Consider the following 27,581-nt stretch of genomic DNA (forward strand, 5'->3'; position numbering starts at 1 on the left):
AATCGCCTTAACTTTTAACCAATCATTTCCTTCGTTACGAAGTCCCAAGGAACTTGTGGAGGCCATTTCAAATTTTGTAAACACTACGATTTGAATGAATGGAAGTAAATGAAGCGAAAACAACCTTTTAAATCTTAAAAGTCTTGGAATAAGTGACAGTTTTGATGTTTTTATTTCCACACTAAATTCTCTGCGATCGTGCAACTTTTATAGTGATATATTTTCGTCCCAAAAAAATTGTATGGTTTGTTCTGTTTATCAATCTCCTTTCCATGACAATCTAACATAGGGGATTTTGTTCGTAATTGCGTTTTTGTATGTCTATTGTGGTGAAAATGTCATCCTCTGCAACGAAAATACCGGGACTATCTTTGTCGGCGAGGAATAAACGAAAATTGCCTGAAGTTCCAAACGTGTGTATACAAAATGGGACAGAAAGTTTAAAAACCCATGCAAAGTTTAATCCAGAAACTGTTGAAATATCAATAGGTGGTACACACAGTAGAGGACGAATTAAACCAGGATCTGAATGTATAAAATTGTCGTTTGACAAAACAAATTCTTCCGATGATTCTCTCTCTGCATATGAAAGTAATACAAGTACTTTATCAGGTGACACAACATTCACAAATTCAAGTGTTTGTGACCAGTCAACTGATAATGCAGAACATGATTCTATTTCAAATTGGACTAATAACAAAGAATGTAATAAAGAAAACTTTCTTACTCCAGTTAAGGAACCAAGAGGACCCCCTGAAATGGACAGGTTTGATTTTATCTCGCCAAACACTTGCAAGACCCCTAAAAGGAGATACACAGAAGGTGACAAGCTGATTGCTACTCCAGAATGTTATAATGCAGTACAGCTTGAGGATTTATCACGATTTGAATTCCACAGCGATGATGATGATCAACCAAGGGAAGATAGTAGTAGTTTAACAGTAGCAGTACGAGTTCGACCTCTCAATGCAAGGTGCAGTAGTCTTGTCATTATTGTCAGTTTTGAGTTTTTTGTTTGGGGAATTTGATAAGAGATTAAGAACACATTTCCTTTTTTACTTAAAAAAATGTTTTATACATGTATCTAAGTATTGCTCTGAGTCTCTCAATAGGGTCATTGACCTATTTTAATAAATTTTTCATGTACAGTACACAATGTATTTTAACTTTAAAATACATTTACATAAAGTTCTGAAATGACAACTTTGCAAGTCTTGTAAACAGGTGCTACAAGCTAAAAAAAATTGGTGTATCTCTGGTTTTTTTTTATTGTACATCCATGAAAATCATGATAATGATTTCAATTGTACATGTAATGACATTCAGAAATTGTATTTTAAGTGACTTGTCACTTGTTTTCCAATTCTTGCATTGTGTTGCGGCACATGTTCATTTATTTGTTTCCAGAATAAACTTCAAAGTATAGTTTATCATGTTTATATTAAATTGTGTGAATTTATATTTTGTACAATAATATTTATGCATATTGAATTGTACAAATTTGTTTTACCATGTTTACATGTACATTATATCTGATAAAATATTTTTTCAGAGAAGAAAAGATAGGCAACATCCGCTGTGTGGTATCTATGTGTGATAAAGAAACAACAGTTACTAAGGATAACGGTTCTAAACAGACATTTACATATGATTTTTCATTCTGGTCATATGATAAACAAAATGGCAATTTTTCTGACCAAGAAAGAATATACAAGTTATTGGCCCAGCCTTTACTGGTCAAAGCTTTTGAAGGCTATAACACATGCTTATTTGCATATGGTCAAACTGGAAGTGGAAAAAGTTACAGGTACATATGATATGTAATAAAACAGTTGTTTTTTTTGCGTATTTTTACCATGTTTACACTAAGGATATACGTATGCACCATATTTTTAAAATATAGCCCACCCTAAAGTTTTTTTGGTCATTTTTGATTAAGCACTGTTAGAGTCAAAATGTTCCTCCCATAGACTCAACGGGAAAAAAAAGGAGGTAAAATAAAATAAAATCGCTATGTACAATATATGATGTACCTACCCTATTTTTTTGAAAGATGTACATTTGTAATAGAAAACACATTTTTTTGGCTGATTACATTTGTACAGGACTACATGTACATGTACTAAAATATCTATATTATAGATCTTTATTAAATGATATGAGCAAATAAGCCCTAATACAGATAAATCAGCATGTGCAATACTAAAAACGTTTCACTGTCGATATAAATCAAGATTTAATATTGCTCTTCGAACAGGGCCAATACGGAAAAAAACAGGGCCAATACAGAAAAAAGCGGGAAAAAAGCCGTATCAGCCCTAGGGCTAATACAGGACGTTCACTTCCGGTTTTCAATTTTATTACGCCATTACTTAACTCTGGAAGTATCGTTATGCATAAAAACATTTGTATAATATTTTTTAAATTAAAGTCATAAAATAAACAGGTTAAATGATGTGCAATGTTTTGTAATGTCTTAAACTTTTGAAACGGAAAAAACGAGGGCCAATACGGAAAAAAGCGGGAAAAAAGCTGTATTGGCCCATGGGCTAATACGGGACGTTCACTTCCGGTTTTTAATTCTCTTATAATCATTTAATAAAAGTGTTATGAACTGGCTGTTTCTGTATTGGCACTGGTATAGATTCTCGGTCAGCTGTATTGGCCCTCGACCCTACGGGTCTCGAGGCCAATACAGCAAACCTTGAATCTATACCAGTGCCAATACAGAAACAGCCAGTAAATAACACTATAATATTAATTATTGTCATTTGTACCAGTAAACAATATAAAGGTGAAATATAGGTAAACTCTCTTGGTGGCATAGATCTACAGTACATGTATACATGTTGTATATATGTCTCTTTTGCTGGTCATGCTACAGTCTTCACGCTGAATGGCAGCCCAGGCATCCCAGGCTTGTAAAATTTCTCTCGGGCCTGTTAAAATCATATCTACAGGCCAATAGAATCGTAACTAAAATTTTTCAAAAATTGAGCTCCGGGCCTCTAGATTTAACAGTTCATCGTGAAGACTGATGCTATAGCTACATGTACATTGTAGTGTTGAATTCAAAACAAGCAGACAGGATATTTTTGTGACCTGTCCATTTAAAACCTAATGAACAGAGATTTCAGAATGATAAACACAATATCATTACTACAGTCATTGTACTAGCATTAATTGTGAAACCAAGAGTTAAAGTAATTTTCAAATGATGCAACATGTTTGCACTGTCATGACTGTATAAAAAAAGCTAAAAAATCTCTAAGTGAGGATATAAACCTTGAAAAATGCTGAATATAAAGCCAAATAGACATGTATGTAATTATCAAACTACATTTATATTCAGAGTTTCATATTAAACAATTTAAACTCATACCTGCTTTCATTATATATATGTCTTAAATGTCTTTTTACATGTTCTTGTTTTAATTACAGTATCATGGGACAAGTAAACGAAGATAGAAATGAAATAGGAATCATTCCCAGGTTTTGTGAAGAATTATTTTCACGAGTAGACCATGAAGTGACCAGAGATTCAGAGATGGTATGTTTATATCTGTACTAGTACTGTTATACTCTTAGTCATCATGGTAATTAATGTACAACAATGTATGTTGGTGTTTTGCACATGGTTAACTGTAATATGAAATCTTTTTCACTGGGTTAATTTTGCTTATTCTTGATCATGTTATCTCCACAAAAAAATAAAAAGAAACAATATTGATGTGAAATGTGAACTCACCATTGATTGGAGAATGTTACCCCTACAAAATAGTTCTATTGTTCGAAATCATGTACATGTAATATTATAACAACCAAGAAAATATCGGAATTACAGAATTTGATAGTTTTTTTAGCATTGGTCATTTAAGATTGACTGTACTTGTACTTTTCTTACACATCTTAACAATGTGTTTCAAATAAATATGCCATATTTATTATGTTTATACATTGTACATGTGTTATAAGGGTTTCAAGTACAGGTACTTGTAAAAAAATATCTTGAAGCACTGTACATGTACAAAGTGCTTATCTTCTAGAACTTTCAAATATTTTGTATATATATATAATGTGGTTTGATTGACAATGAGACAACTTTCCACCAGAAACTAAATGATCTTTAGGTCACTGTACAGCCTAAAAAAGAGAGAGATGTTTATATTATTAAACAGACTGTTAACCGTTCAACAACCTAGAAAATAGCTCTGTAAAACATGTCATGTAGAATGAAAACGTAATTTAAAGTATATGATTGAGAGTTTCTTGTCCTTTTCAATAAACAACTCCTCAAATACTAAAACTTAATAATTAGTTCTTTTGTAAGTGACACAGTAATTTTCAGTACATTATCTTTGTGATAATATTTGAGAGAATTCCATTACCATTGCCGCCCTAAAATTATAATCTGTTGTCCTCAACAAAGTAAAATCTATCAATTTGAATCTACTTCATTTGAAGTTTAAATGAAAATTCCATTCTAGTGTTGACTAGGTCTTTACTTGAGTTGTGTATTGTAAAATCTATTGTTTGATTTTTAAATGAACAGTACTCAGCTGTTATTGTTTTCCCTTTCGTAATAATAATATAGGACTTTAAAGTTTGAAGTGATTTTAGTTAAGCATGTTAAATCTACACAGACATTTAAGTATTATGGTCTTTACTGATTTACTTTGATAGTTTTGTCAATAAAGTATGAAGTGTATTGTTGTAGGATCCATTATCAATTTGTAAACAAAGTGAAAGAATTTTTATTAAAATTTTAGTCAAGTCATAAATTTCTTCAGTTAGAAGTTGATTATTCTTCTTGAAGATGTAAACCCAGCACGTACAGTTATACATACTTTGATCAATGAATAAAACTGTAGTAAAATTTAACAGACAAAATATTTGCACCAACATAAAAGACTGTACCTTTACTTCATAATGAGTAACTTTTCAATTTATAAAATAAAATTAAAAGAAGATAACATAGATAATTGGTTTATTGATGTAAATATTTAAACAGTAGGTACAAAATTTCATTAGACCTGGGAATCACCTAGATTTTTAAATAGATAGTCATCAATCATATTGATAAACAAATGTTATTGGTCCCATGTGTAGCTAAAATTTATTTGAAGTAAAGAATGTGAAATGCACAATATTACATAATGCAGTTACAGAAAATAAGCTTGGACAGATTTAGCTCCTAGTTCAGATCGGTGCTTACGTTTGTGCGCATTACCATTACAATTGCGCGCAAAACTCATTACGTTTGTGCGCAGCTTTTGATTACATTTGCGTTCATTTTTTTGACAGATAAACTCAGGTAAAATACACGTAATAATACTTATTTATTTATTACTTTGATCAAATATTTCCAAGTATCAGTACCCCTTCCGTTAGTCTAAGTCTCCTACGGCACCTATTTTGAAAGAATTCAATCAGTAATTTTTAAGGAAAAATACAGGTAATAATTAATCATGTTATTTTATTACTTTGTTCAATTATTTACAAGTATCAGTATACCCCTTCTGTTAGTCTAAGTCTCATAAGGCAGGGAAAAAAAGAGATAAAGCCGCATATTTTTTTTCGATTTTCAGATTCAATTCAACAAGTCAAAAAGGTGCATGCAATTTTTTAAGAAAATCTGTGGCCCATTTATTGTAACTTGACCTAAAGCTATAGCGGAGTTTATACCTGGTTTTAGAATTCAATATGAATAATACATAACTTGAACTAACAAACTATTTTTAAAATTAATAATTGATAGTCATATATCCATTATGAAAATACAAAAAAAATATGGTCATTTATATTTTAATATAATTTTTATTTATATTTTTACCTGAGATTACCTGTAACATGAATGCGCACAAATGTAATCAAAAGCTGCACGCAAATGTAAAACATTTTAATCCCCAAATGCGTGCAAACGTAGTGCGCCCATCCAGATATACATGCAACTTTTTTGGCTAAACATGTTCTCTTTTTATGAGGTTGATTGATAAAAATCATTTTAAATTATCCATGCCTTTGACATGTAATTAACATGATAAGAATTTATTGATAAAAATTCTCATGTTGTAATTTATAATTTACATAAATTATTAATTTAAAAAAAGTGAAAATAAAATATTTAGTCTGAACATTATGGAGAATTAACATTATGTTCTGACACCCATTAATAGTCAGAAATTATAATAACAGCCAGTCCCATCATGATTTCCAAACAAACGGTTGTAGATAAGATTTAACATTCAAAGTATTAAAACTAGTCTTTATATGTTCAATGGACTATGAAATTGGGTAAAAAATCTAATTTGGCATTAAAATTATAAAGATCATATCATATGGAGTCAGAGCTCAGACATAAACAAGTCTATTTTTGTTTTTGACTTAAAGAAGTCAAAACATGTATTTATCATAAAATGAGTATTCAATTTTAGACTTATCTAAGTCATAAAATGACAGACTTATTTAGGTCTATTTATGTTGATGAAAAAACTTAATTTCACTTGGTGGCCAAACTACACAACCTATGACAGCAAAAACCTGTCTGAGAGTTCACAAGGACTTGAGCTATCTATATGTAATTGTCTAATTGAACATCCTTGCTAAACACAGATGTTTTTCCTCATTAAGTGTAGTTCCAGGTGGTTGCATTGTAAGGTTAATTAACATTATCTCCGATTTTTTAGACTCTCATTCATATTTTTCTTTAGAAGACAAAGTATTGTCTTTCAATGTTGTCATTATTTGATTTAGATGCATGACCTCCTTATAAATATGCGTGGGTCTTGAAGTTAACCAATTTTGATCACTTATCGACTTGTAGGAGTCGATATTTGCAACTTTTTGATTCTGGTCAATTATTTCTTGCTTAACAACATTTGACTTATGTAAGTCGTATTTTGTCTTGCATTAAAGGGAGACTAATCCTAAAACTTACAAATTTAGACCTCTATGAGTCAAAAGCAGATTCAGACTTATTTATGTCTGAGCTCTGACTATAAAAATATTTATATATTATATAGACTTACTTACTTTCCTTCAATTGTTAACTTTATTAAATATTTATCTTTAAGGAGTCTTTCCTAAAATGTCTTTTGTAATTTATAGAATAATAGAATTTACAATGTAAGTGTAGGTTGTTTAATATACATACAATACTGCTTAATAGAAAGTCTTATAACTAAATAGACTAAATCTGATGTTTACTTTTGTTTAATATACTTCAAATATACCTTAATAAATGCATTCAATAATTTCTGAATTTACTGTCTTCAATTGTCTATCTAAATAGAATAAGTAGACAAAATCAAAACTAATTTTACTTTTTTTAGATCTTTCGTTTGACTTTTAATGAATTAACATGCTTTTGCTGTAACACAGATTTGGAAAAAAAACCAGTGTGCTGCATGATTAATAGAAAGTTTTAAATACGTTCTGATTTTATGAAATATTGATAATAGGCCTATGACATGTATGAATGCCAGATCAGAATATAATGTATTGACGTAAAACTAATGTAGGAATAATTAATACAAGAGTCAGTTTTGTAGGTTAATTTGAAATCATACAATAAGTTATTTGAATAGTGGGCCACATAAACCAAAGTGTCAACAATGGTACGTGCTCCTACAATACAATTGTATAAGAATTAAACAGTTAACAGGTCATTATAAACCATACCTTAATTGTGTGTGGGGATAACGAGTGTCACGTTAATCAACAGTTCTATACGTAAACTGATGAATAATAAGATATTGCCGTAATTGGTAGAATTAAATATCTATCAGGTTTGAATGGTTCTTTGTCAGATGTTTGTGCATTAGTTTGGTCCTAGTTTGAACAAATTGGTAGAAAGCATGGGCCATCAAACTTTGTAATGTTTTTATTCTCCGTGAATATTTTTTAAACTTGTCCCATCTGAGATGTCCCTTATTCTATTTGACATGAATCTATGAAAAACAAGTTAATTAATTGTGTTATGATCCATTTGTCCTGCTATTGAAACTCTGAATGGATTTTGATAGGGCATACCAATATTTTATAGGAAATCTAGGTTTTATAGCCGTAAAAAAAATTAAACTGGTTTTATGACTTGTATTATATATTTTATAAAAGTACTAAATTCAAACCAGTTTTATTGAAATTTAATGTTTTGTCTGACCAATATATTAATAAATTTCCATTATTGTTCTATTTGGCATTTAATTCCAACATTAACATATATAATATATTGTTAACCTTGTATGATTGAAGACATTAAGATTAGTGGGTGTTAAAACTTGTTATAATTCTATGATGTAATATTATACTTTCTATTGTGTTTTATTCTTATCAAGATCGACAAAAAACAAAATATGTTTGTAGACTTTCAAAATTCTCTTTGGGGGTGTACATTACATTATCTGGTTTTGATCTTTAATTAGATTTATAGCAATAAACATAAAGAATTGTAATCTTTTGTAATACAGTTGATTTTTATCCAAATGTTTTGTATGTTTTCATGTACAACATATACAATGAAGATGGAATTTGTATAATTTTATAAAGTTTGTGTTATATTCTCAAACCATCTTTAATTTCATAGTCAAATTACGAGTCATCATTAGTATTGAAATATGTATGACTATGGATGCCAAACTTATAATTGTCATGATTGTGCTATTTTGGACTTGTTGCATTCAAATGTTGCCTGACAGCGTCCAACTGTGATGACACATGTTGATTGCTTCTGTCATGTGGTGGTCATGTCACAATGTGTTTAAAAATTCTCCTTCAAAACTTCTTGACAACATTCAACCAAACTTGAACAGACTATTCTTTAGAACATGAAGTTTTGCACCTGCTATTTTGATATTTAATTCGAATGATTTTTAGACTTTCTTTTATTTTGAGATAGCAGGAAACACACATGTTTTTATAGAAAAAAACTTTGAATTTATCCTTGTCTCTGGTTGAAAAGTTCACAAACTTATAGAAGTAAATAAATTAATATAAGATGCAATACAAAATGCATATTTTAGTGTACATGATGTAAAAATCAGTTTCAGTGCAGTATGTACATTTAACCATTTTTGCCTTGCATGCTCAACAATAATGTTTAAATTCATTATATATTTTAAGATACACCACACTAATTTTCTTATAAGTAGCTGGGGTATAATATGCAAAAATGCAGATTATTTTAATTCCCATACAAAGTAATTAACAAGCTTATAAAATTGATTTTTTAAGGTTTTGTGGTTAGAACATGCTAGTTAAAGCTATCATATGGCAATCAGAGGGATTTAAATTTAAGTCTACATTTTAAATGTGAAAAATTTTGTGGTTAGCTAGGCCAAAAGAAAAAAATTGTATAAATAAACATAAATAATTGTTAAAAGTTCAATATATCCAGTATGAAAATATTGTTTTTTGTCACAGATCTATCGGAATTTAAACTATAAAAGTATGATCCCATGTTCTCATTGTTATACTTATCATTTTTATAAATAAAATTGAAATTGAAATTTATTGGTATTCATAGAACTAATTGTCTACTGTAGGATATTCTACAGTAGATAATTAGTATACTTTAAGACAGCTTTAATAGATGTCCCATTTATTCCTGTAGAGTACAAACAGTTTATAAAAAAAAACCCACACAAATACTTGTCTGGGTCTTGTACTGTTTTATAAAAATAAGTGTCAGATGATTTTTTTAGGGCACTATCATAATGATAGATAGAGATAGATAAAGTGTTAATGGTTAATAGTGCTATAATACAGAATAGCAGGATATGTACAGACTATTTGTTTGTCTAATTATAACATGCCTTTGGAATAAAATGTTAATCCTTATTATCAGATTATATTGTAGTTAATCTGATTTTAGACCATTTAAGGCTAATTCTGTTACAGTAGAATATTATACAGTAAAACCTGATATTTCTGTAGTCTCGTGTAAAAATATACAATTTTGTATGTGGGTCAGATTATTATTATTGAATAATGGCATTTTGTTTTTGATACTAACTTCAGCATCAAGAATATCAAGCAAGCTACTATTCAAACTGATGAAGTCAGTATCACAAAATTAAATGCCATTATTCTCTTTATAGGCAATTTTTAGCAATATGTTTATTTATAATTTGTTGCGAATGGACATGAACATGCGACGTTGCTGCACTGTAAGTGACACCATTCTTTTATTTTTCAAGCATCAGGTCCTGTCCATGATATAGAAAAATATTAGGTAGTTAGATCAAAAGGAAAATTTACAAAATGGCAATAACTCATTTATATCTCTCTTATATTTCAGGTCAAAATCAATGTAGAAATATCCTTCTTTGAAATTTACAATGAGAAGATCCATGACTTGTTGGCTTCTTCAAAAGAAAAGGGTGGAAAATCACAGGTAATTAAAATAACAACATCAAATTGTTTGAAGAAGATCCCTGTTCGTATTGTGCAGTAGTAGAATAGAAAGTGTGTCTTGTATCTATCTTTGAAAATCTTTTTCATTAGTACCTTATCAGTTTGTTTGCAGCAGTTATTGAAATGTAATAAATTATGGACAAAAAAGGAACATTCTAATGAAACATTGTTTTAACATTTTTATTAGATAAAGTTTCATCAATTAACAATTGATTCTATGAAAATGTACTCAGAAGTGCAGTCCACATTTGACAGATAAGTTGTTTTAGTTGTATCAGTTGTATTAGAATGGAGATATCAATATTGTATTTAAAGCCCTGACAGCATCTATTGGTGATTTGATTGTTGCAAATACCTGTTTACTGGCTCTGCTAATGCTTCACCAGTAAACCTTATTTGTGACCATCAAATCACCAACTGATGCCGTCTGAGCTTTAAATACATTACATTTATCATCTAAATGACATTTGCTGAGTTTCCACATGTCTCATAATAATGACACTTTGTTCTCTTTAAAGCAAGAATATTTCTTATTTCCATATTTTACAATTATTACAATTCTTTCTCGTTACTTTTTAAGTCTGAGTTATACTGATTTCTATTCAAGTAAATAGACTTGTTTTTCAGAAATTCACTGGTATCACTGCTGATCAGTTAATATTATGAAAGAGGTATTATCATACAGTTTGCCATGTTGGAAACTTGACTAGTTTTATTTTTATTTAAGCTCAAAGTACGAGAACATCCCAGTACAGGTCCATATGTGGAAGGATTATCTATGTATGTTGTCAACTCGTTTGAAGATGTGGAAGGGTGGATAACTCTTGGTAACAAAAACAGAGCTACTGCAACCACAGGAATGAATGAAAGAAGTAGCCGATCACACTCTGTCTTCACATTAGTATTGACACAGACAAGGGTAGGTAACTCTAAGTCATAGCTTTTAAAATTCTTAAAAATCAACTTCATGTGTTAAAGCATTAATTGAAATGGACCAATTTTGAACTAAAGGTCTTCTTATGGTTAATTCAAATATGGAGTTTATTTATTAGACAATTTTTCTAAGAATTTGTATTATGTTGCAACAAATGATGAACGAGAGTGCAAAATGAATTGAAATACATGTTTCACAAGTTTTGTTGAGCTATGAGTGTTTTTGCATATAAAAATCCTCAAACACAAAATTGAGGAGGATACCATAATGTAATGAATATTTATAATCTGAATATTAAAGCTGCTAAAGCTGTTTAAATAAAAAAGCTAGATAACATAAAAAAAATCATTTTAGACTGATGAAGTAGGAGTCAAGAAGAACGATCCTCGGAGAATCACCAGTAAGATAAACTTAGTCGACTTGGCAGGAAGTGAAAGGCAGTCACAGGCAAAGACAGAAGGAGACAGACTAAGGGAGGCAACTAATATCAACAAATCTCTGACTACACTAGGAATGGTTATCTCCTCTTTGTCTAAAAAATCTACGTCAGGAAAGAAGAAATTCTTCATACCGTACAGAGACTCAGTTCTCACTTGGTAAGACATTGCAGGATGCAGTTATTAAAATTTCCAATTATAGTTCATTTACATATCAACAAGATCAATTTATTATAAAATGAACAATCATCTAAAATTTTCCATAATACTGACATCCCTTGAGTTGAAGATGCAATAGAATAGAAATGTTAGGATCTAGTTTGCATCAGTTGTAATTCATTTGATTTGTATAAAAAATCATCATTAAGAACCAGAAAACAAAAAAATATTGGAGCTCAACAGTGCCCAAATAAAACAGCCACAGATTTCTTAGGGAAAAAATGATGCAAATACCAAAGAAAATTCAGAATTCCCAAATACTAAATGTGGGATGTCTTTTTTAAAAATAGGAATTCTAATGTTTTTCATTTCTTTTTATTTTCAGGTTGTTGAAGGAAAGCATAGGTGGGAATTCTAAGACAGCCATGTTAGCAACAATTAGTCCAACTAACTACCACAAAGAGGAAACACTTAGTACTCTCAGATATCCTTTGTTTAAACATTTACAATATTATATCTGTTAGGGAAGAAATTCATTAATTTTTATTAGTTGTATTCATGCTTGCTCAAAATCATACATGTTTATCTTTACATATTATGTATTATAAAAATTTAAATGGAGTTCTGATTTCTAAATTTCTAAAATTGAGATGAAGTTCCAATTTCTGATTTAATTATAAACTGCAGTTGGGAAATATTTGAAAACTATTTGAATATATAGGTAGTTTATCTGTTCAAACAGTTTATTTTAAGATGTACATATTTACATGTTTGTCTTAATTGTCATCTTTATGTATATAAAAGTTAATCTGATGAATGTTAAAGCCAACCTGTATACTTTTACTTTTGATAATCTACGCATGTGGACAAAGCTTCAAAAACAATTTAAAAACGGACAGAAAGCCCATGCAACTCTGAGATCACAGATGATCACAAATGATGAAATAGTAAAAAGGACAAGGTATTGAAGTAATTAAAGCAGTATGGTAAAATTATCCCGATTTATTCCTTAACTGTTTATACATATGCTAAGATAGCCAGTAGTATTGTGAATACTGCTAGAGTGAACGAAGATCCTACTACAAAGTTAATTAAAGGTAAGGAATACATATTTGATTCAATATAGTTCTCCTCCCATCATATCTGAAAAAGTTGTCCTGACTTTTTAACTTTTGTCTGCAAACATTAATTTGGTTTTTGTGTACTGTGGATTGACTTATTTTCATGGGAACCAATTTTTGTGTATGGCTGAAAACTTGCCAGTTCGTGGATATGTGATTTCATGTTTGTGCCAAAAACTGCATATAACTTATTAGAAATTTGTATTTAGTTGAAAATTTAAATTCATTGGTTAACATGGTTAACCTGTACCCAAGAAACCCACTAAAATGAGTATCCAATGGTTGTATCATAATGAATCCACAGTAAAATGGTGATGATTTTGAATTTTTCAGACCAACTTATAGAGATAAGACTACAGCCCTTCATGATGTCAAATGTTTTCTTCTTTGAAAGTTAGACCTTCTTTATCTGAAAGAATTACACTTATGGTTAAGGAAATAGGTCACTGGAACTTGACCTTAAGTTTGTCTTATTTAAATCATAAGGGTTTATAAATACACACATTAATAGGATTACCTGCTTGGTCAAATAAGAAAACAAAAGGAAAGGAATTTATGGTTGACTTTTAAATTTGACCACATAATTGTTTAATTATAATATAAACTAACCTAGTAGAAGGTTTAAGAGAAGCTTACTGTTAAATGGTGAGTTTTATCACTGTTGTCCTCTTAAGATCATTTATAGCTATTATATATATATATCACACAGTCATAAGTAAAAGTCAATGTTATCACCTTTAAAATATTTTTTAAATTAATTATGGAAATTTAATTTACAGAACTCCGTGCAGAGATTGACAGATTAAAGATAAGTGATAGATGGAATAGAGACGAACAACAGTCAGCCACACAGACAGAAATCGATGAACTGAGAGAAAAATGTGTGGCCAAAGAGAAAGAGATTGAAGAAATGAAACAGTTAGTATTTTGAAATTATGTTTTGGTGTGTGTTAATTTTCATGTTTATTAACTCAATTATATACATATGTATATTAAAATGAAGAAGTTTTAGAAATGGCTGAACTTTGAACTGTGAAATGGGAATATCATTAGAGGATCAAAAAAAAAAATTGATGAAAGGATATTTATATAGATTTAGATGACTTTTTTTTGCGTATCTTTGATTGGCAATTAAGTGTTCAACAGTTTTGTTAGTCATATATGTTTTACCGCTTGCATTCATGGATCAAGTATATGTTTTTTTCATCCACCACATTTACAATACATTTGTAGATCAGTTTCAATATTTTGTATTATAGGTGTGTTACTCAAAGCTATTCATAATGTATTTGCCAATATCAATAGTCTAACTTTGATATATTTTTTTCTCCCAACTGAACACGCTAAATGTAATGTAAAGTAACAACTATTCTTTTATCAGCATTTATTTTCAATATAATATTTTTCAGATCATGGGAGTTAAAATTGCAACAATCTGAAGAAAGAAAAGCTCAAGAAAATAAAAACCTAGAGGTAACTATCTATGTCCACATGATTTAGGATTTAAAATTTTGGTTGATTTTGTCTTTTTCTTATGCTTGTAGATAAGGTGGTTTCAAATTTTATTTTTTCAACTCTGTGATCGTTGTTAACATTTTAAAGCTGACATAATCATTCTATTCTAGACTTGTACTGTACTTAAAATATAATGATTACAACTGACAGACCCTCTACAATTTATCAAAATTATAACTTTCACTATTTCAACTAGTCCTATGTATCTAGACAAAATTCTAAAGCAATATGTTTAAAAAGAAAATTTAGTCCTCAATTTTATGATTTCATTTCCACCGATAAAAATAAGTGGACATATAACAAAACCACATCTTTGAAAAAAGATGATTTTTATACATTTTAAAGAACTAATTAATTGATTGTAGAAATCTGGAATCACCTGTAAAGTAGACAACAAGATGCCAAACTTAGTGAACCTGAATGAAGACCCTCAGCTGTCTGAGATGTTGTTGTATGTCATTAAAGAAGGACAGACTAGAGTGGGCAGAATGTGTGACAATTCTAAACATGAAATACAACTCAATGGAGCATTGATAGCAGAAAATCATTGGTAAGGATTTTATTAATTTTTTATTTGTTACAAAACTCTGTATGCAAAGGGGATCAATGAGTCACTTGTACCAGATGTACTGTGAACAGAACAAAATATACCAAAATACTCCAGAAAGGAAAAATAAAAATTTGCAACACACAGGACAGATGATTAAGATCATGTGTATTAAAAGGACAAATATGGCAGGTTATAAATGCTTTTAAGAAACAGAAACCCGGATTGCTGTAAATTTGACAGTTCATTCCTGGTTTAAGTGTGAAATAAAATGTGACTTTGTATTTATTTAAATCATATTTTAAAGTACACAGCTTTGATATATTCTTATATTCTTATCTGTTTTAGTTGATATTTGATATTAAAGTAATAAAAGGGACTGCATAATGTAATTTGTTTTATGTCATTTGTAGTATTATCAACAACTTAGAGAACGTGATCAGTATAACACCAATCGATGATGCACCTACGTACGTCAATGGAAACCTTATATCAGAACCAGTCATTCTACAACATGTAAGTTCTTATATATAACATTTATACCATATTTTGCTCATTCTCCAGGAAATTGTGATCTGGCTAATGTACATAAAAAATAGTTTTCTTTACACTTGAAAAGACTTTTAAGATGAAAACTGATTAATTTGAAAACTATCTTAAAAGAAAAACAGATACCAGAATATTTTTTTTATTTTTACAACATTGTACATCATATTCTACAAATTTGTACCAATAGGACAGAAATCAGAAGTATTAAGGATGTTTGCTTGTCATGTTTTGGAATTTTGTCAGATTTTCGAAATCCTCTGGTTTTATCTATTTGAATGCCTTAAAAAAATTTGCCCATGAACCCCCATTTTTCATTTTACATGTATATATTTTTTACATGTATAATTATAAGCCATTTGTAAAAGTCTTATAAAATCTTATTTATTTTTTAATAGTTTTTGAGAACTTTAAATGGTCAATGATAAAGCTATGACAAATCAAGAGATAACATTTTCCCGCCAAAATTCCAATGCTAATATCTTGAAAACAAGCACATTGACCCTTATATTTTTTTTTGCTTTTTTGATTCCTCAATTAATTCCCTATCAATATATACTAGTTTTATGAAAAGTTATTTATTTTGAAACTGAGCAGCAAACATCCTTAACTAAGTTTTGACAGTTTTAAGGTGATCCGGATATCAGATAGATATAAGTTTTGTCAGTTTCATCATTCTCTTTCATCTTATGATCTTAGTAAGGTCAATATCTAAAAAATTAGTTAAATTCTCAGTTGAATAAAAAAATGCTAGAATGAGTTTGAGTGAAAGACCTACTCAAAAAGCTTCTTTAGTTATTTAGTTTTGAGGCCTTTTTAAAAAAAAAAACTTTGGTTTATATATGTGTAAGAAATGAACTTAAACAGTATTTAAGAAATTTTCACTTTAATATTGTTCCATACTCTTTTCAGGGTGACAGAGTTATTTTGGGAGGAGACCATTATTTCAGGTACAATTTTAACAGTTTTTTGTTGAACAGTCCCATATCACACTTGAGACAACATTATTTACATTGGAACATTATTTCACCTGATAACTGTATTTGATGTATAAACTCAGTAATAATAAAGGCTGCCACTATGAACATAAAATATATATGTAAAATGTGAAAATACGAAAGAGCTGTGACTGTGGCTATTAATAAACTTTGTTCTAAGGATATAAAGTTCTATTGTCTGATGACATGTTTTATATTTCACAAAACCTAAAAGTAACAACACAAATATTATAATGGTTTCAATTCCAACCCTAGTGCATTTATGTGAACAGAATAATCATTAACAAGCATATAATTCAATATAAGAACCACTAACTTACATATTTTGAGATTGTCTTGTTGTCTTCCTTGTTAAGTGGCATGAGGTATTTGCCATTGAACATTAGGGCAAGCAACAATCCATGTTAAAAGTAACTTGGTAACCTATGTTAAAACATTACTTTATGTTTATCCCTATAGATTTAACCATCCTAAACAAGTGAGGAATAGAAAACAAACATCAGGACAGGAGGTGAAGAAAGACTTTGAGTTTGCTAAACAGGAACTTCTCAATGTTCAGGAACAGAGGTTCGTTCATCACATTGTCTTCATGTATACTCTTACTTCTAAACAAGATCTTGGAATATCAAGAAAATTCTAAATATTCTGTGCAAACTAAATTTTATATGCAGAAGACTTATTAATATGATTTTGTTCGTTTATAACTGATGCAGCTGACACAAAACCAGTCATGTCTCATGTTTGAAATGATGCTATCAATACATTTTTTTGTGTTCTTTTCTTCTGAAATCTACATCAATACCTAGTAACATATTTTCTCCCTTTTAAATTTTGCGTTTTGGAATTTTTTGTGTTAGCTTGAAAATTAATATTATATTCTTACACTTATTTGTTGGCAAGAAATATTTTCCAACATGAAAGTTCAGTTAGCATTAAGGTGCTGTTCTTTTAGGTAATGTGCAGATCTTAATATCAGGAAACATTAGTCATCAATCTTATAAATACTTGTAGACTTCAGTCAGAGTTAGAGGAAGCCAGGAGACAAGCCCAGGAAGAAATGTTGACAAAAGTAGAAGAAGTCAAGAAAGAAGCAATGAAAGAACAAAGAGCTGTGGAAAATAAACTAGCAGAATGTGAACAATTATTGGTAAGGAATTGATACAGTTATTTAAATAAAAACAAACTACATGAAACTCATAACTTACCTTTTTTTCTTACATTGAAAGAAATATTATTTATGTAATATATAAAACTCTATCATGATATTCAGTTTCCAGTAGTAATAGGGAAGGAGTTAAAATATACACTTGTACAAATTTTAAGGATTATTCAGGTAACCACAGTAAAGAAAATAGTATTTCTAAAAAAATGATTAAACTACAGTTATAAATCTGTCATTAGATGAAAAGCTCCTGTAGAAAATGTGTTAGAAGATGTATGAACATATCTTTTTAATGCAAAGAACTAAACACATGGTTTTTTTTTGTTTTGTAGAAAAATCAGTCTGAGGAAGTACAAATGGCTGAACAAGGGAGACTCGAGGCAGACGACACTATTCAAAAATTGAAGAAACAGAAAATGGTATATAAATTTACTTAACTGTTATGAAGATTGCATAAAAGATTAAAATGTTCACTACCTCAGTTTACTTAAATAGCCAGCAACACTAAAATGTTATCAAGTATTTTTAAATGTGTTTAATATTTTTTTTTTACTATTTAAATATATGATTTGTTTTAAATGACCATAGTAAATATATCAAAGGATTTCTTTGTTATATGGTTTTTCTCGTTTTGAGAAAATATCGATAGTAAATACAGAAATTGTGAAGTGAAAATAAGATAAACAAAAATATATTTCTGAAATATTTTTTTACTGAAAGTTGAAATTTCATGAATGTGATTGGCAAAACATCTTTTTTGTGATTTATCTGTTTTCTAGTTACTTGAACAAGAATTGATGGTTGGACGTAAGAGACAACAGTTAGAGGCCAGAGCAGCTGAGAGGGTAGGTTATTACAGTATATATAATCTGTACATAAGAATATGGTAGATGTTCTGATTCTAGTGATATGAATGCTTGTTAGAAGATAAACACTTATCCATTACAACTATTTATTTGTAGAACTTACTTCCTGGTTCACTAACAGGTAACAGAATATCCACATTGTACTCTAAATAAATATTTGTATATAAAAGAAAGGAATGTGCATAACTACAAAAATAAAGTACTAAAATTAAGTTCTGGTATTTGAAAAATGAAATGTGTTTTAATGACATTTCTAATCTATGGTAAACAATTATATCTTTGTTTATTTCACAGGCTCAGCTAAGTCCAGCTTCTACTAAGGGCTCAAGATTGAAAGAGTTTTTAGAGACAGAGAAACAGAAAGTAACACAGAGACTGGAACAACTCAAACAGAAACGATCAGACATATCATCACCCACCAGACGTAACGCTATGATGGAAAATCAGCTGGGTAAACGGGACTTGTATAAGATTGCTTTGTCACTGAGGGAAGCTAATAAGATCAGTCAGTTACTCAAGAAAAATATGGTAAGTACCGGTATCTGTTTCATTTGTATCTTGGTATACAGTCCTTTCTGTACACATTATTGTATTATCACCCTGAGAAGACAAATAAATCAGAATGAAGTAAAATATGGAAAGCTTTTCTAAAAATTGTTTTTGTTTTAAAAAATCTTAAAACCGGACTTTATACTGTTTGCACAGAATTTTTGAATGGACAATTGTTTTATTTGAAAGTTCTTCATTTTTTTTGTGATGAAAGACTTTGCTTCTGTCTCATGCAAATTGTAATATTAATATGTTTTAACATAGTTTATTTGGTAAAGTTTGTTTAAAGTTTTATCTGTTTATTGTAGACTTTTAGCAGAGAGGACTATTTAGAAGATGACAAGTTAGCAACAGCTATCAAAGTAACCAACACAGAGTTAGGACTGTGTACATTCTGGGATGTTCCTAAGTTTGAAGACAGATTAGCTCAGATGAGAGACTTATATCAGGTATGTAACAGTTCTGATAATTTAAATAATTATTTCAACACAAGAAGTCCTAAGATGATCAGATTTGGATACAACCTATTGAATTTTTAGTGTTTTCTGGAAATATTTTATGACATAATCTGACATTGAATTACCCTAAGTATATGGCTGTCATGAAGGGTTTTCTTTGGAATAGAAATATATACATGTATGAATATGTACTATACAAAAGTCTTTGATTTCAATTACATATTTATTTTCAAATATATGATATCAAAAAAATTGTTTTTAGAATATTTAAAAAAAATTATTGCTTATAAAAATGTCATTATGAGAAATATCTGAAACTGAATAGACATAATATGGATTTATCATTGTGTTGTTGGTAGATTTGTCTGATAGATGTATATATTATGATTGCAGAATGATTGTGAGAGTTCTGCTGATGATGAAGTATTTAACGATCCTAGTGAGTCATGGCTACCAGAGGCCCCTACTACACCAAGTACACCAAGATCTCCACTTGGGTAAGTTATTATGTCGGATAGATATATGTTGAAAGATGGGGAAAATAGATAACATGTTCACATTAAATGGTTTATACATTTTTCAACTTATAATTTTACATGCTGTACCTAAATATAGTTAAGTCAGATTTTCTTTAAGCTGATATGATTAAGTTATACATACTTTTTAAAGATTTAGAAAGTTAGTATTTAGAAAACCTACTTTTTTATAATTTTATGTATTTATTATTAAATATTGTTTTTTTTGTATTTACAGGAATAGCTTTAACAAATCACCATTTAGACAGTTTTTATTATCAGGAAATAGTTCCGTTACTAGTCCAAGAAGTTTTAAAGGTATGTTATACATTATTATAAGATACTTTGTACATTTAAAGCATGATCAAAACAAGCAATGTTGACTTAGACATATCAATAATTAACAAGAAGATTTGTTGAAAACACACTTGTAAGTTAAAGGGTTGAAATGCTATAGTGATAATAATGTTAAAATATTGGATGAATTGCAATATTCACTGTTTATTCTATACAAACATACAGAAAATAATTCTGATTTTAATTATTATATAATTACAGATGACACCTGCTCCTGTCCAAGTCATTTAACAGGAACAGCACTAGCTAAAATGTGTGAAAGTGTCACACTGACATTCGTAGAGAATATTCAAGGTATAAAACAATGTTTAAAAGAGTTAAGATATGAAACATAAGAATCACAAACAAATCTAGCAGCATTTATGTCACAAATACAAGTTCAGTTTAGTGAATTTTCAAATGACCAAAGACAGACAAGGATATAATTCAAGTTATGCATGTAATAAGTTACATGTCTTTAATAACTAAGCCTTGTTATAACAGCTAACACATGGCTAAGTTTATCCCGTAAAAGCCTCATTGATTTACCATGGTTAATAAACAAATGTATTAATTTAATTAAAAAATTAGATATCAAGGCTATGCATTTAGTTTCTGTGCAAATATTCAAAAATTCCCTAGAACCCATTAAAAGTTAAAACATTTATGATTTAATTTACAAATAACAAACATGTTATTACAGATTTAGAAAATTTAAGGATTAAAGAATAGACAACTCATAAAAGTATCTGTAATAACCCTATGGGTTAAATCCCTGACTGAAAGACTGAAATAAGAGATTTGTCTAAATGTTCAATAAAATGACAGCATTTAATATGAATGTTAGTAAAAGAATAAAAGTAGATGTGGATTATACATAATGGGAACCCACAAAATGTTAACAAGGGTTCAAGCAGTCTGATTTACAAGTTTAGATTTTATTTTTTATTAACATTTTTATGAGTCTGTTCTATGCAAAACTCTCCTTGCAATCTTTTAAGAATATAACCAAATAAAATGCTGATAAGGATACAAGTGCCTACCATTTGTTAAATAGAAAACAATTATTTTGTTTGATTTAAAAAAGTATACATGTTTTTTTAAAGATATTTTTGTCTATAATGTTTAAAAATATTTTCATTTCAGATAGCTATCTTGAAGAAAGTATGGCAGATAAAATAGTCAAGTGTTCTCAAGCAATTAAAAAATCAGTAGTATATCTGATAGACTCAAATTCTTCACAAGATAAAGGTAAGTCTGTTTGAATAAAACTATATCTGTATTCTCAAATTGCATGTACTGCATATCAAGAGGTTCTGCCAGGGTTATCTATCTTTATTCCTTGTATTTTACAAGCAATCAGTTATACTAGCATTACATGTTTAAAAAAAACGTTATGGGGTAAATAAAGATTTTTCTATTTCTCCATTCAAGACTGTCTAACTTTAAGATATTCAATATATGAGCTTTTATTGATTTGAATAGAAGCAGATGTAGGGTATACATTTAGGAGAAATCAATCCACGTCCAAAGACATAAATAACAAAAAGATATCTATAAACATAAAAATACTTAAAACCATGCTATATGGATTGCCCAATCATTCAAGATGTCATAAATATGAATAAGTCATCTTATGTGTTATCTCTTCTAACTTCATGTCGATAATTTATTATGCAGAATCTGAAACAAATGAAGAAGAAACTCAGTGCTGTTTACTGAAGCTTGCTACAAATATTCAGACATTAAGTTCTCATTGTACAGTCTGGGCAAACATGTATGTAAAGGAACAGAGACACTCCAGGGTCATTCAGGATCTTACAACTAAGTTAAAGGAGCATGTCAAGGTCATGGGTAATCACGTAGTACGTTTTTTCCAAGGATGGGGAAACGATATAGACAGTTTGATATGTGACTCTGGGTCAAAGATTGTGGATTGTGTTCTAACCGTGTGTAAATTAACGGGTGAAATGTCTCTAGCAACAGATATGAATATTATTTCATTTGAGCAACTGAATTGTGAGGAAGCAGATAAAAATGAGGTTTGTTTGTTGTAATTAATTTACTGAATATAAACATTTGAGTTGGTAAAAGAAAAAGGAAACTATTTATAGATTTATGCATTTTATGTTTAATATATATCTATGAATGGTGGTTTAAATTTAGTACTGCAAATTGGAAAAGATTATGATTAATACCATGAATACCACTACCACTACAAAAAAAAAAGACAATATCTGCTACAAATAACGCTTCATTAAAATATAATGTACCCTATTTAACTGTCTATCTATTTGATATATATTCCAAAAAGGCCAAAATTTTTAAAGAAAAAATCTTAATTGTCACATGTAGATTGACTGAAAGTTGTAGAAGTTTTTTCAAAGTAATATAAGTATTTTGAATTCCATATTTTATGTAAACTGCATATTAAGGTCACATTCTTTTTAAGAAGATTTAATTTAATTTTCTCCCTACATTTCAGTTGAGTCCTGATGTTTGTCATGCTTTCTTGGCTGGGTGTGATTTGTTGGTGGACAAAAGTTTACAAGGACCAATCAAAACATTAGAAGAATGGGAATGTAAAGCACAAAATCTGGCAGATCTATCCAATAATAATCTGGTAAGTTGTCACATTACTGTCAATAAACCATACACATAACTTATGTGGAGAGTACGAAAAGACCTGAGGATTAAAATTTATCTAGATGGTTTGATATTTTATAAAGCTTCAAGTGAAATAAATTGATCTACATATATTAGTGCTTACGTGAAAGGCTTTCAAAGTCACTATAGAAATTTTCAGAGACAGCCTTTCTGTGATCACTGTGACTAGAATAGGGTACTATAAATATTAGAATGTAATTCTCAGTTCTCTATTTTAACAGAATTACAGAGGTCTTCTTTAGTTTTAACAGATATAAATCCTTCTCCAATTTTCATGTTTCATGTTTATTGAATTTAACTTATTTTTTTCAGTCTCTTGGAGAAATTCCACAACACATAGAAGAATTGGTCTCATCAATGAAGATATTGTTTTCAACATGTCAGGAATTACAGGTATATTATTATATTACATATTTAAAATTGTATTAACAATATAATAATTGTTTTTCCTGTTTATAAAAAAATATTATTAAGAATCCAGAGCTACAGATGATGAATATGTAACCGGAGAGCATGAATCTACTTGCAAAATTGCATGTCTCCACCGGGATTGAACGGTGGACCTCTGTGTTACAAGGCAGCGTGTTAACTGACTGAGCTAAAGAAGTACTTCCTTAGCTCAACCGCTTAGGGCTGACTAAGTATCTACCACATCTAAGGGAAGCAATCCTGTCACAAATATACAAATATTGATGGAGTTGTTTAGGATTTTCACTGAAAGCCAAGTGTATTCAGACTTTTGCAAAATCAATTAAACATCCATGAAATTACAATTGTTTGTAAATCTACGAAAATTGGTATAGATGAAAATAAATAAATTCCCAGTTTGTGCACTGTTGTTGATCTGAATGTTAAAAAGGTTGTGATAATTTATTTGTTTCACTTCAGGTTGACATGGATACCAGTGTTAGAGAGAGTTATGGTGGCATTCCATTACAGTTTTATTCTGTCAGTTACAAGCGATCACAAGGACTAATACACCACATTAGCAACCTCTGGGAAAATGTACAGATTTTACTTAATAGTGCTGAACCTTTAATAAAAGGTTTGTTTCTACTATATCAGGAACTCTGGTTAAATAGTGTGTATTATCAGTTTTCACTGTCACTAATATCTGAGTTCTCCATAAAAATTTCATTTATCATCTTGGTGAATAGGAAATTTTGAAATACCATCTTGTGTCTAGACATTATAACATCACATATAAAAAAAAACATTGTCTAAAGAAAATAGTTTCAAATTCTGACTCAAGACTCTAGTTCAGTTAGTTTTGGTAATGTACATAAAATCATATATTTCTAAGATTGAATAATGATTTAATAAGCTCTAGATGAAATTAGAATTTACCTATTTGAAAGTAAATTAATGAACATGCACATCTTTTGGTTGTAAGAAAATGTCAGAAGAGCTTTATTTAGATAAAGAGGATATACAATTTGACTGTGATGCAATTTTAGTGATGTATAATAGTTAAGAACAGATTGGATTAAGTAACACGTAGCACAAGGGTTTCCCCATGATGGACTTTGTCAGAGATGGGAAAGACTCAGAAAATAGACTTCCTATGTGTCTATCTCTTTGGGCAGGGGTTGTACTTAATATTAATTCTTGTCATTCATTAATCGTACTGTCATGAAAATAAATGTATTATTAAGGTAGCACAATACAAAGATTTTTTCACTCCCAATCAGACAACTTTAAACTGATGTAATTCATTTCATCCTTCTTTATAATTTATAAATGAGGTACCAAAAGAAAGAAGAAAGATCAATCTTTCAAATTGTGATAATTTCATTATGACATAATTATTACATAATTAATTGTTATGTAATTAGTTGCTATGTTGTGATGTCCATACTTGAATGAATTTAGCTTCTTTGTTATTCATAGCATTCCAAAATATTGTATAGATTCTTGTACAACACAGCTTGACCTCCAAAACCGTGTCTCCGATTTCCAAAAACATCAATAGAACAAATTTTATACCCAATTGAATTTAGTGATCTCTTATGAATTGATGTTGCAAACTTCATTGAAGATTTATGAGAGAATGAAATACAATAGGAAAAATCTGAGACATGGTTTTGGAGGTCAAACTGTGTTGTGCAAGAATCTATAAAATATTTTGGAATGCTATGAATAACAAAGAAGCTAAATTCATTCAAGTCTGGACATCACAATATAGCAACTAATTACATAACAATTAATTATGTAATAATTATGTCATAATGAAATTATCACAATTTGAAAGATTAATCATTCTTCTTTCTTTTGGTACCTCATTTATAAAATTTAAAGAAGGATGAGTGGAATTACATCAGTTTAAAGATGTCTGATTGGGGATGACAAATCTTTCTGTTGTGCTACCTTAAATGGCTACTGAGTATATTAGTAGGTGTAGCAATTCTTGCTATCAATCCTTAATTTGAAAAAAAATGGATTTACAAGTCAATAAATAAAATCTGACATATCATTTGTCCTGTATCTATGTTGTTTTTTAATTATTTTTTGGAAAAATTGATCGCATAGCAAGAATTGCTACTCAGTGACAAAAAATCTGTGACCAGTACCAATTATTAGAGCTGTGTTAATTTACATGGGTTAAAACCTGTAAATACAAATGTAAAGAAAATATCAATATATTATTGACAAACATTGATTTAGCATCTCATTTCACAAATATGAGAAATTTTCAAATAAATTTGATTTTAGGGCTAGTTGGGCTTGATCTTCTTTGGTTATTAGGTGTCAGTAAACAATTAAAACAGTAAATAGGATGGACAACCCTCTGTCTATTTATCTTATGTCAGTAAGCAATTCATGCAATAAATTAGGTGTGTAAACAAAGAAGTTACATTTTTTAAATTCATCACAATTTGTGTTTAATTTTCAAATGTTTTTTTTAATTTTAATTTCAGGGCAAATAATAGATTGTAGAAAACTATGCCGATATTCAGATCTTATACAGAGAGACATCAGTAAATTAGTTCTAGTTTCAAGTAAAGACAATTTTAAAATGGATTCTTCAAGTTCAGATAGTGACTCTTCTGTGTTATCAGAATTACAAATGCAAAAGCTTGAGTATGCAGCAAAAGATGTGCACCTTTCTGCAGGATGTTTGATCCAGAAAGCAGAAAAACTGTTAAGAAATGACAAGATATCTGGAACACCACGCGGCAAACGTTTGTTGCCTCCGTCCCCAGATAAAGCAGTAAACTCTCCATTAAGTAATAAATTTAAGCTGGATACATGTAGCTGGGGATAAATATAAAAAAATCATGTCATGAAATTTTGATTTTTCCAGCCTGGAGAGGTCAGTGCTTGAGATCATGGTCAAGAAGTCGTAAAAGATCTGATGATGCCCTATATTCAAATATGGATAGAGCTGTACTTGGTGCTTTTGCTTGGATAACTATTTATTCAATCATTGTTGTATTTAGATATGTACGCTTGAATATATTGTATCAGCTACCCAACTGTACAGAATTATATTTTAATTGCTAGTACATGTATAATAGAAAAATTCAACTAAATGGCATGGAGACATAATCAACATTTTGTAGTTTTTTTATCTAGCTTTGGTAATTGGGCTTAATAAATGCTTAAAGGTATTGGAAACTACTATTTTTAAGATTTGGTTGAGACAAAAATATAAGAAACAGTGGTAATATATAAATGTGGCTCTTTTAACCAATTTTTTCAAGACTAGAATTAATTATAAATTATTATGAACTGTTCATGCCATGCAATTAATATGATTTCTCGATAAGAACTTTGTGAAAACAGTTAAAGGTCTTTTTTATGATAATTAATAAAAAAAAGAAACGTGATGAAGAACGGAAATTTGGTGAATTGAAACTCTTTGTTAATTTATACTGTCTCAATATATAATAACCCTTATAGAAAGTTCCGTCAGTTGAAATACAGGTCCAAGTTCTGGTTAATACAGTATCTGAAAACATTCTGTTTTTAAGACCTTTCAATATTCTCTGGTTTATCTTTGTGATACACAACTCCAAAAATATTTATGCTGACTTATATTTACTGATCAGGTACAAGAACAGAAAGAAGATGAAGTGTTTTGTGATCCTTGTAAGCAAAGCATGGACTTCAGAAATTTATTATTATCAGATATCAGAAAGTTATGAAAAATATCACAGTAGAACAATATAAGTATTGCAATAATGAAAACTTGTATGGTCCCTGTATCTTTTGTGCAATAGTTACAGCTTGTGTTCATTTACTGATTGTATATAATTGTAGATATAGACCTTTATTTATCTTGTAAAACTATCATGTGTCAAATGCTTCTGAAGAATATATATTTATATGGAAGTAAAAATAATCAACTAAACAAA

General features: G+C 29.5%; 1 protein-coding gene across 1 annotated transcript; it reads left to right on the forward strand.

Moving 5' to 3' along the window:
- Positions 1-24: 24 nt before the first annotated feature.
- LOC139511262 (kinesin-like protein KIF14) lies at positions 25-27,581 on the forward strand. The gene is made up of 28 exons (XM_071297871.1): positions 25-973; positions 1,553-1,807; positions 3,442-3,550; positions 10,298-10,393; positions 11,141-11,332; positions 11,702-11,943; positions 12,329-12,427; positions 12,967-13,040; positions 13,844-13,982; positions 14,474-14,537; positions 14,945-15,129; positions 15,540-15,642; positions 16,585-16,622; positions 17,130-17,237; positions 17,682-17,817; positions 18,165-18,251; positions 18,612-18,677; positions 18,993-19,226; positions 19,556-19,696; positions 20,099-20,202; positions 20,459-20,538; positions 20,779-20,871; positions 21,703-21,807; positions 22,237-22,598; positions 23,042-23,179; positions 23,536-23,616; positions 24,112-24,268; positions 26,142-27,581. Exons 1-28 carry the CDS (start codon positions 318-320, stop codon positions 26,486-26,488), a joined length of 4,491 nt encoding a protein of 1,496 aa, XP_071153972.1. The 5' UTR covers positions 25-317; the 3' UTR covers positions 26,489-27,581.

This window comes from Mytilus edulis, chromosome 2 (genome assembly GCF_963676685.1).
Source record: "Mytilus edulis chromosome 2, xbMytEdul2.2, whole genome shotgun sequence".
NCBI lineage: Eukaryota > Metazoa > Mollusca > Bivalvia > Mytilida > Mytilidae > Mytilus > Mytilus edulis.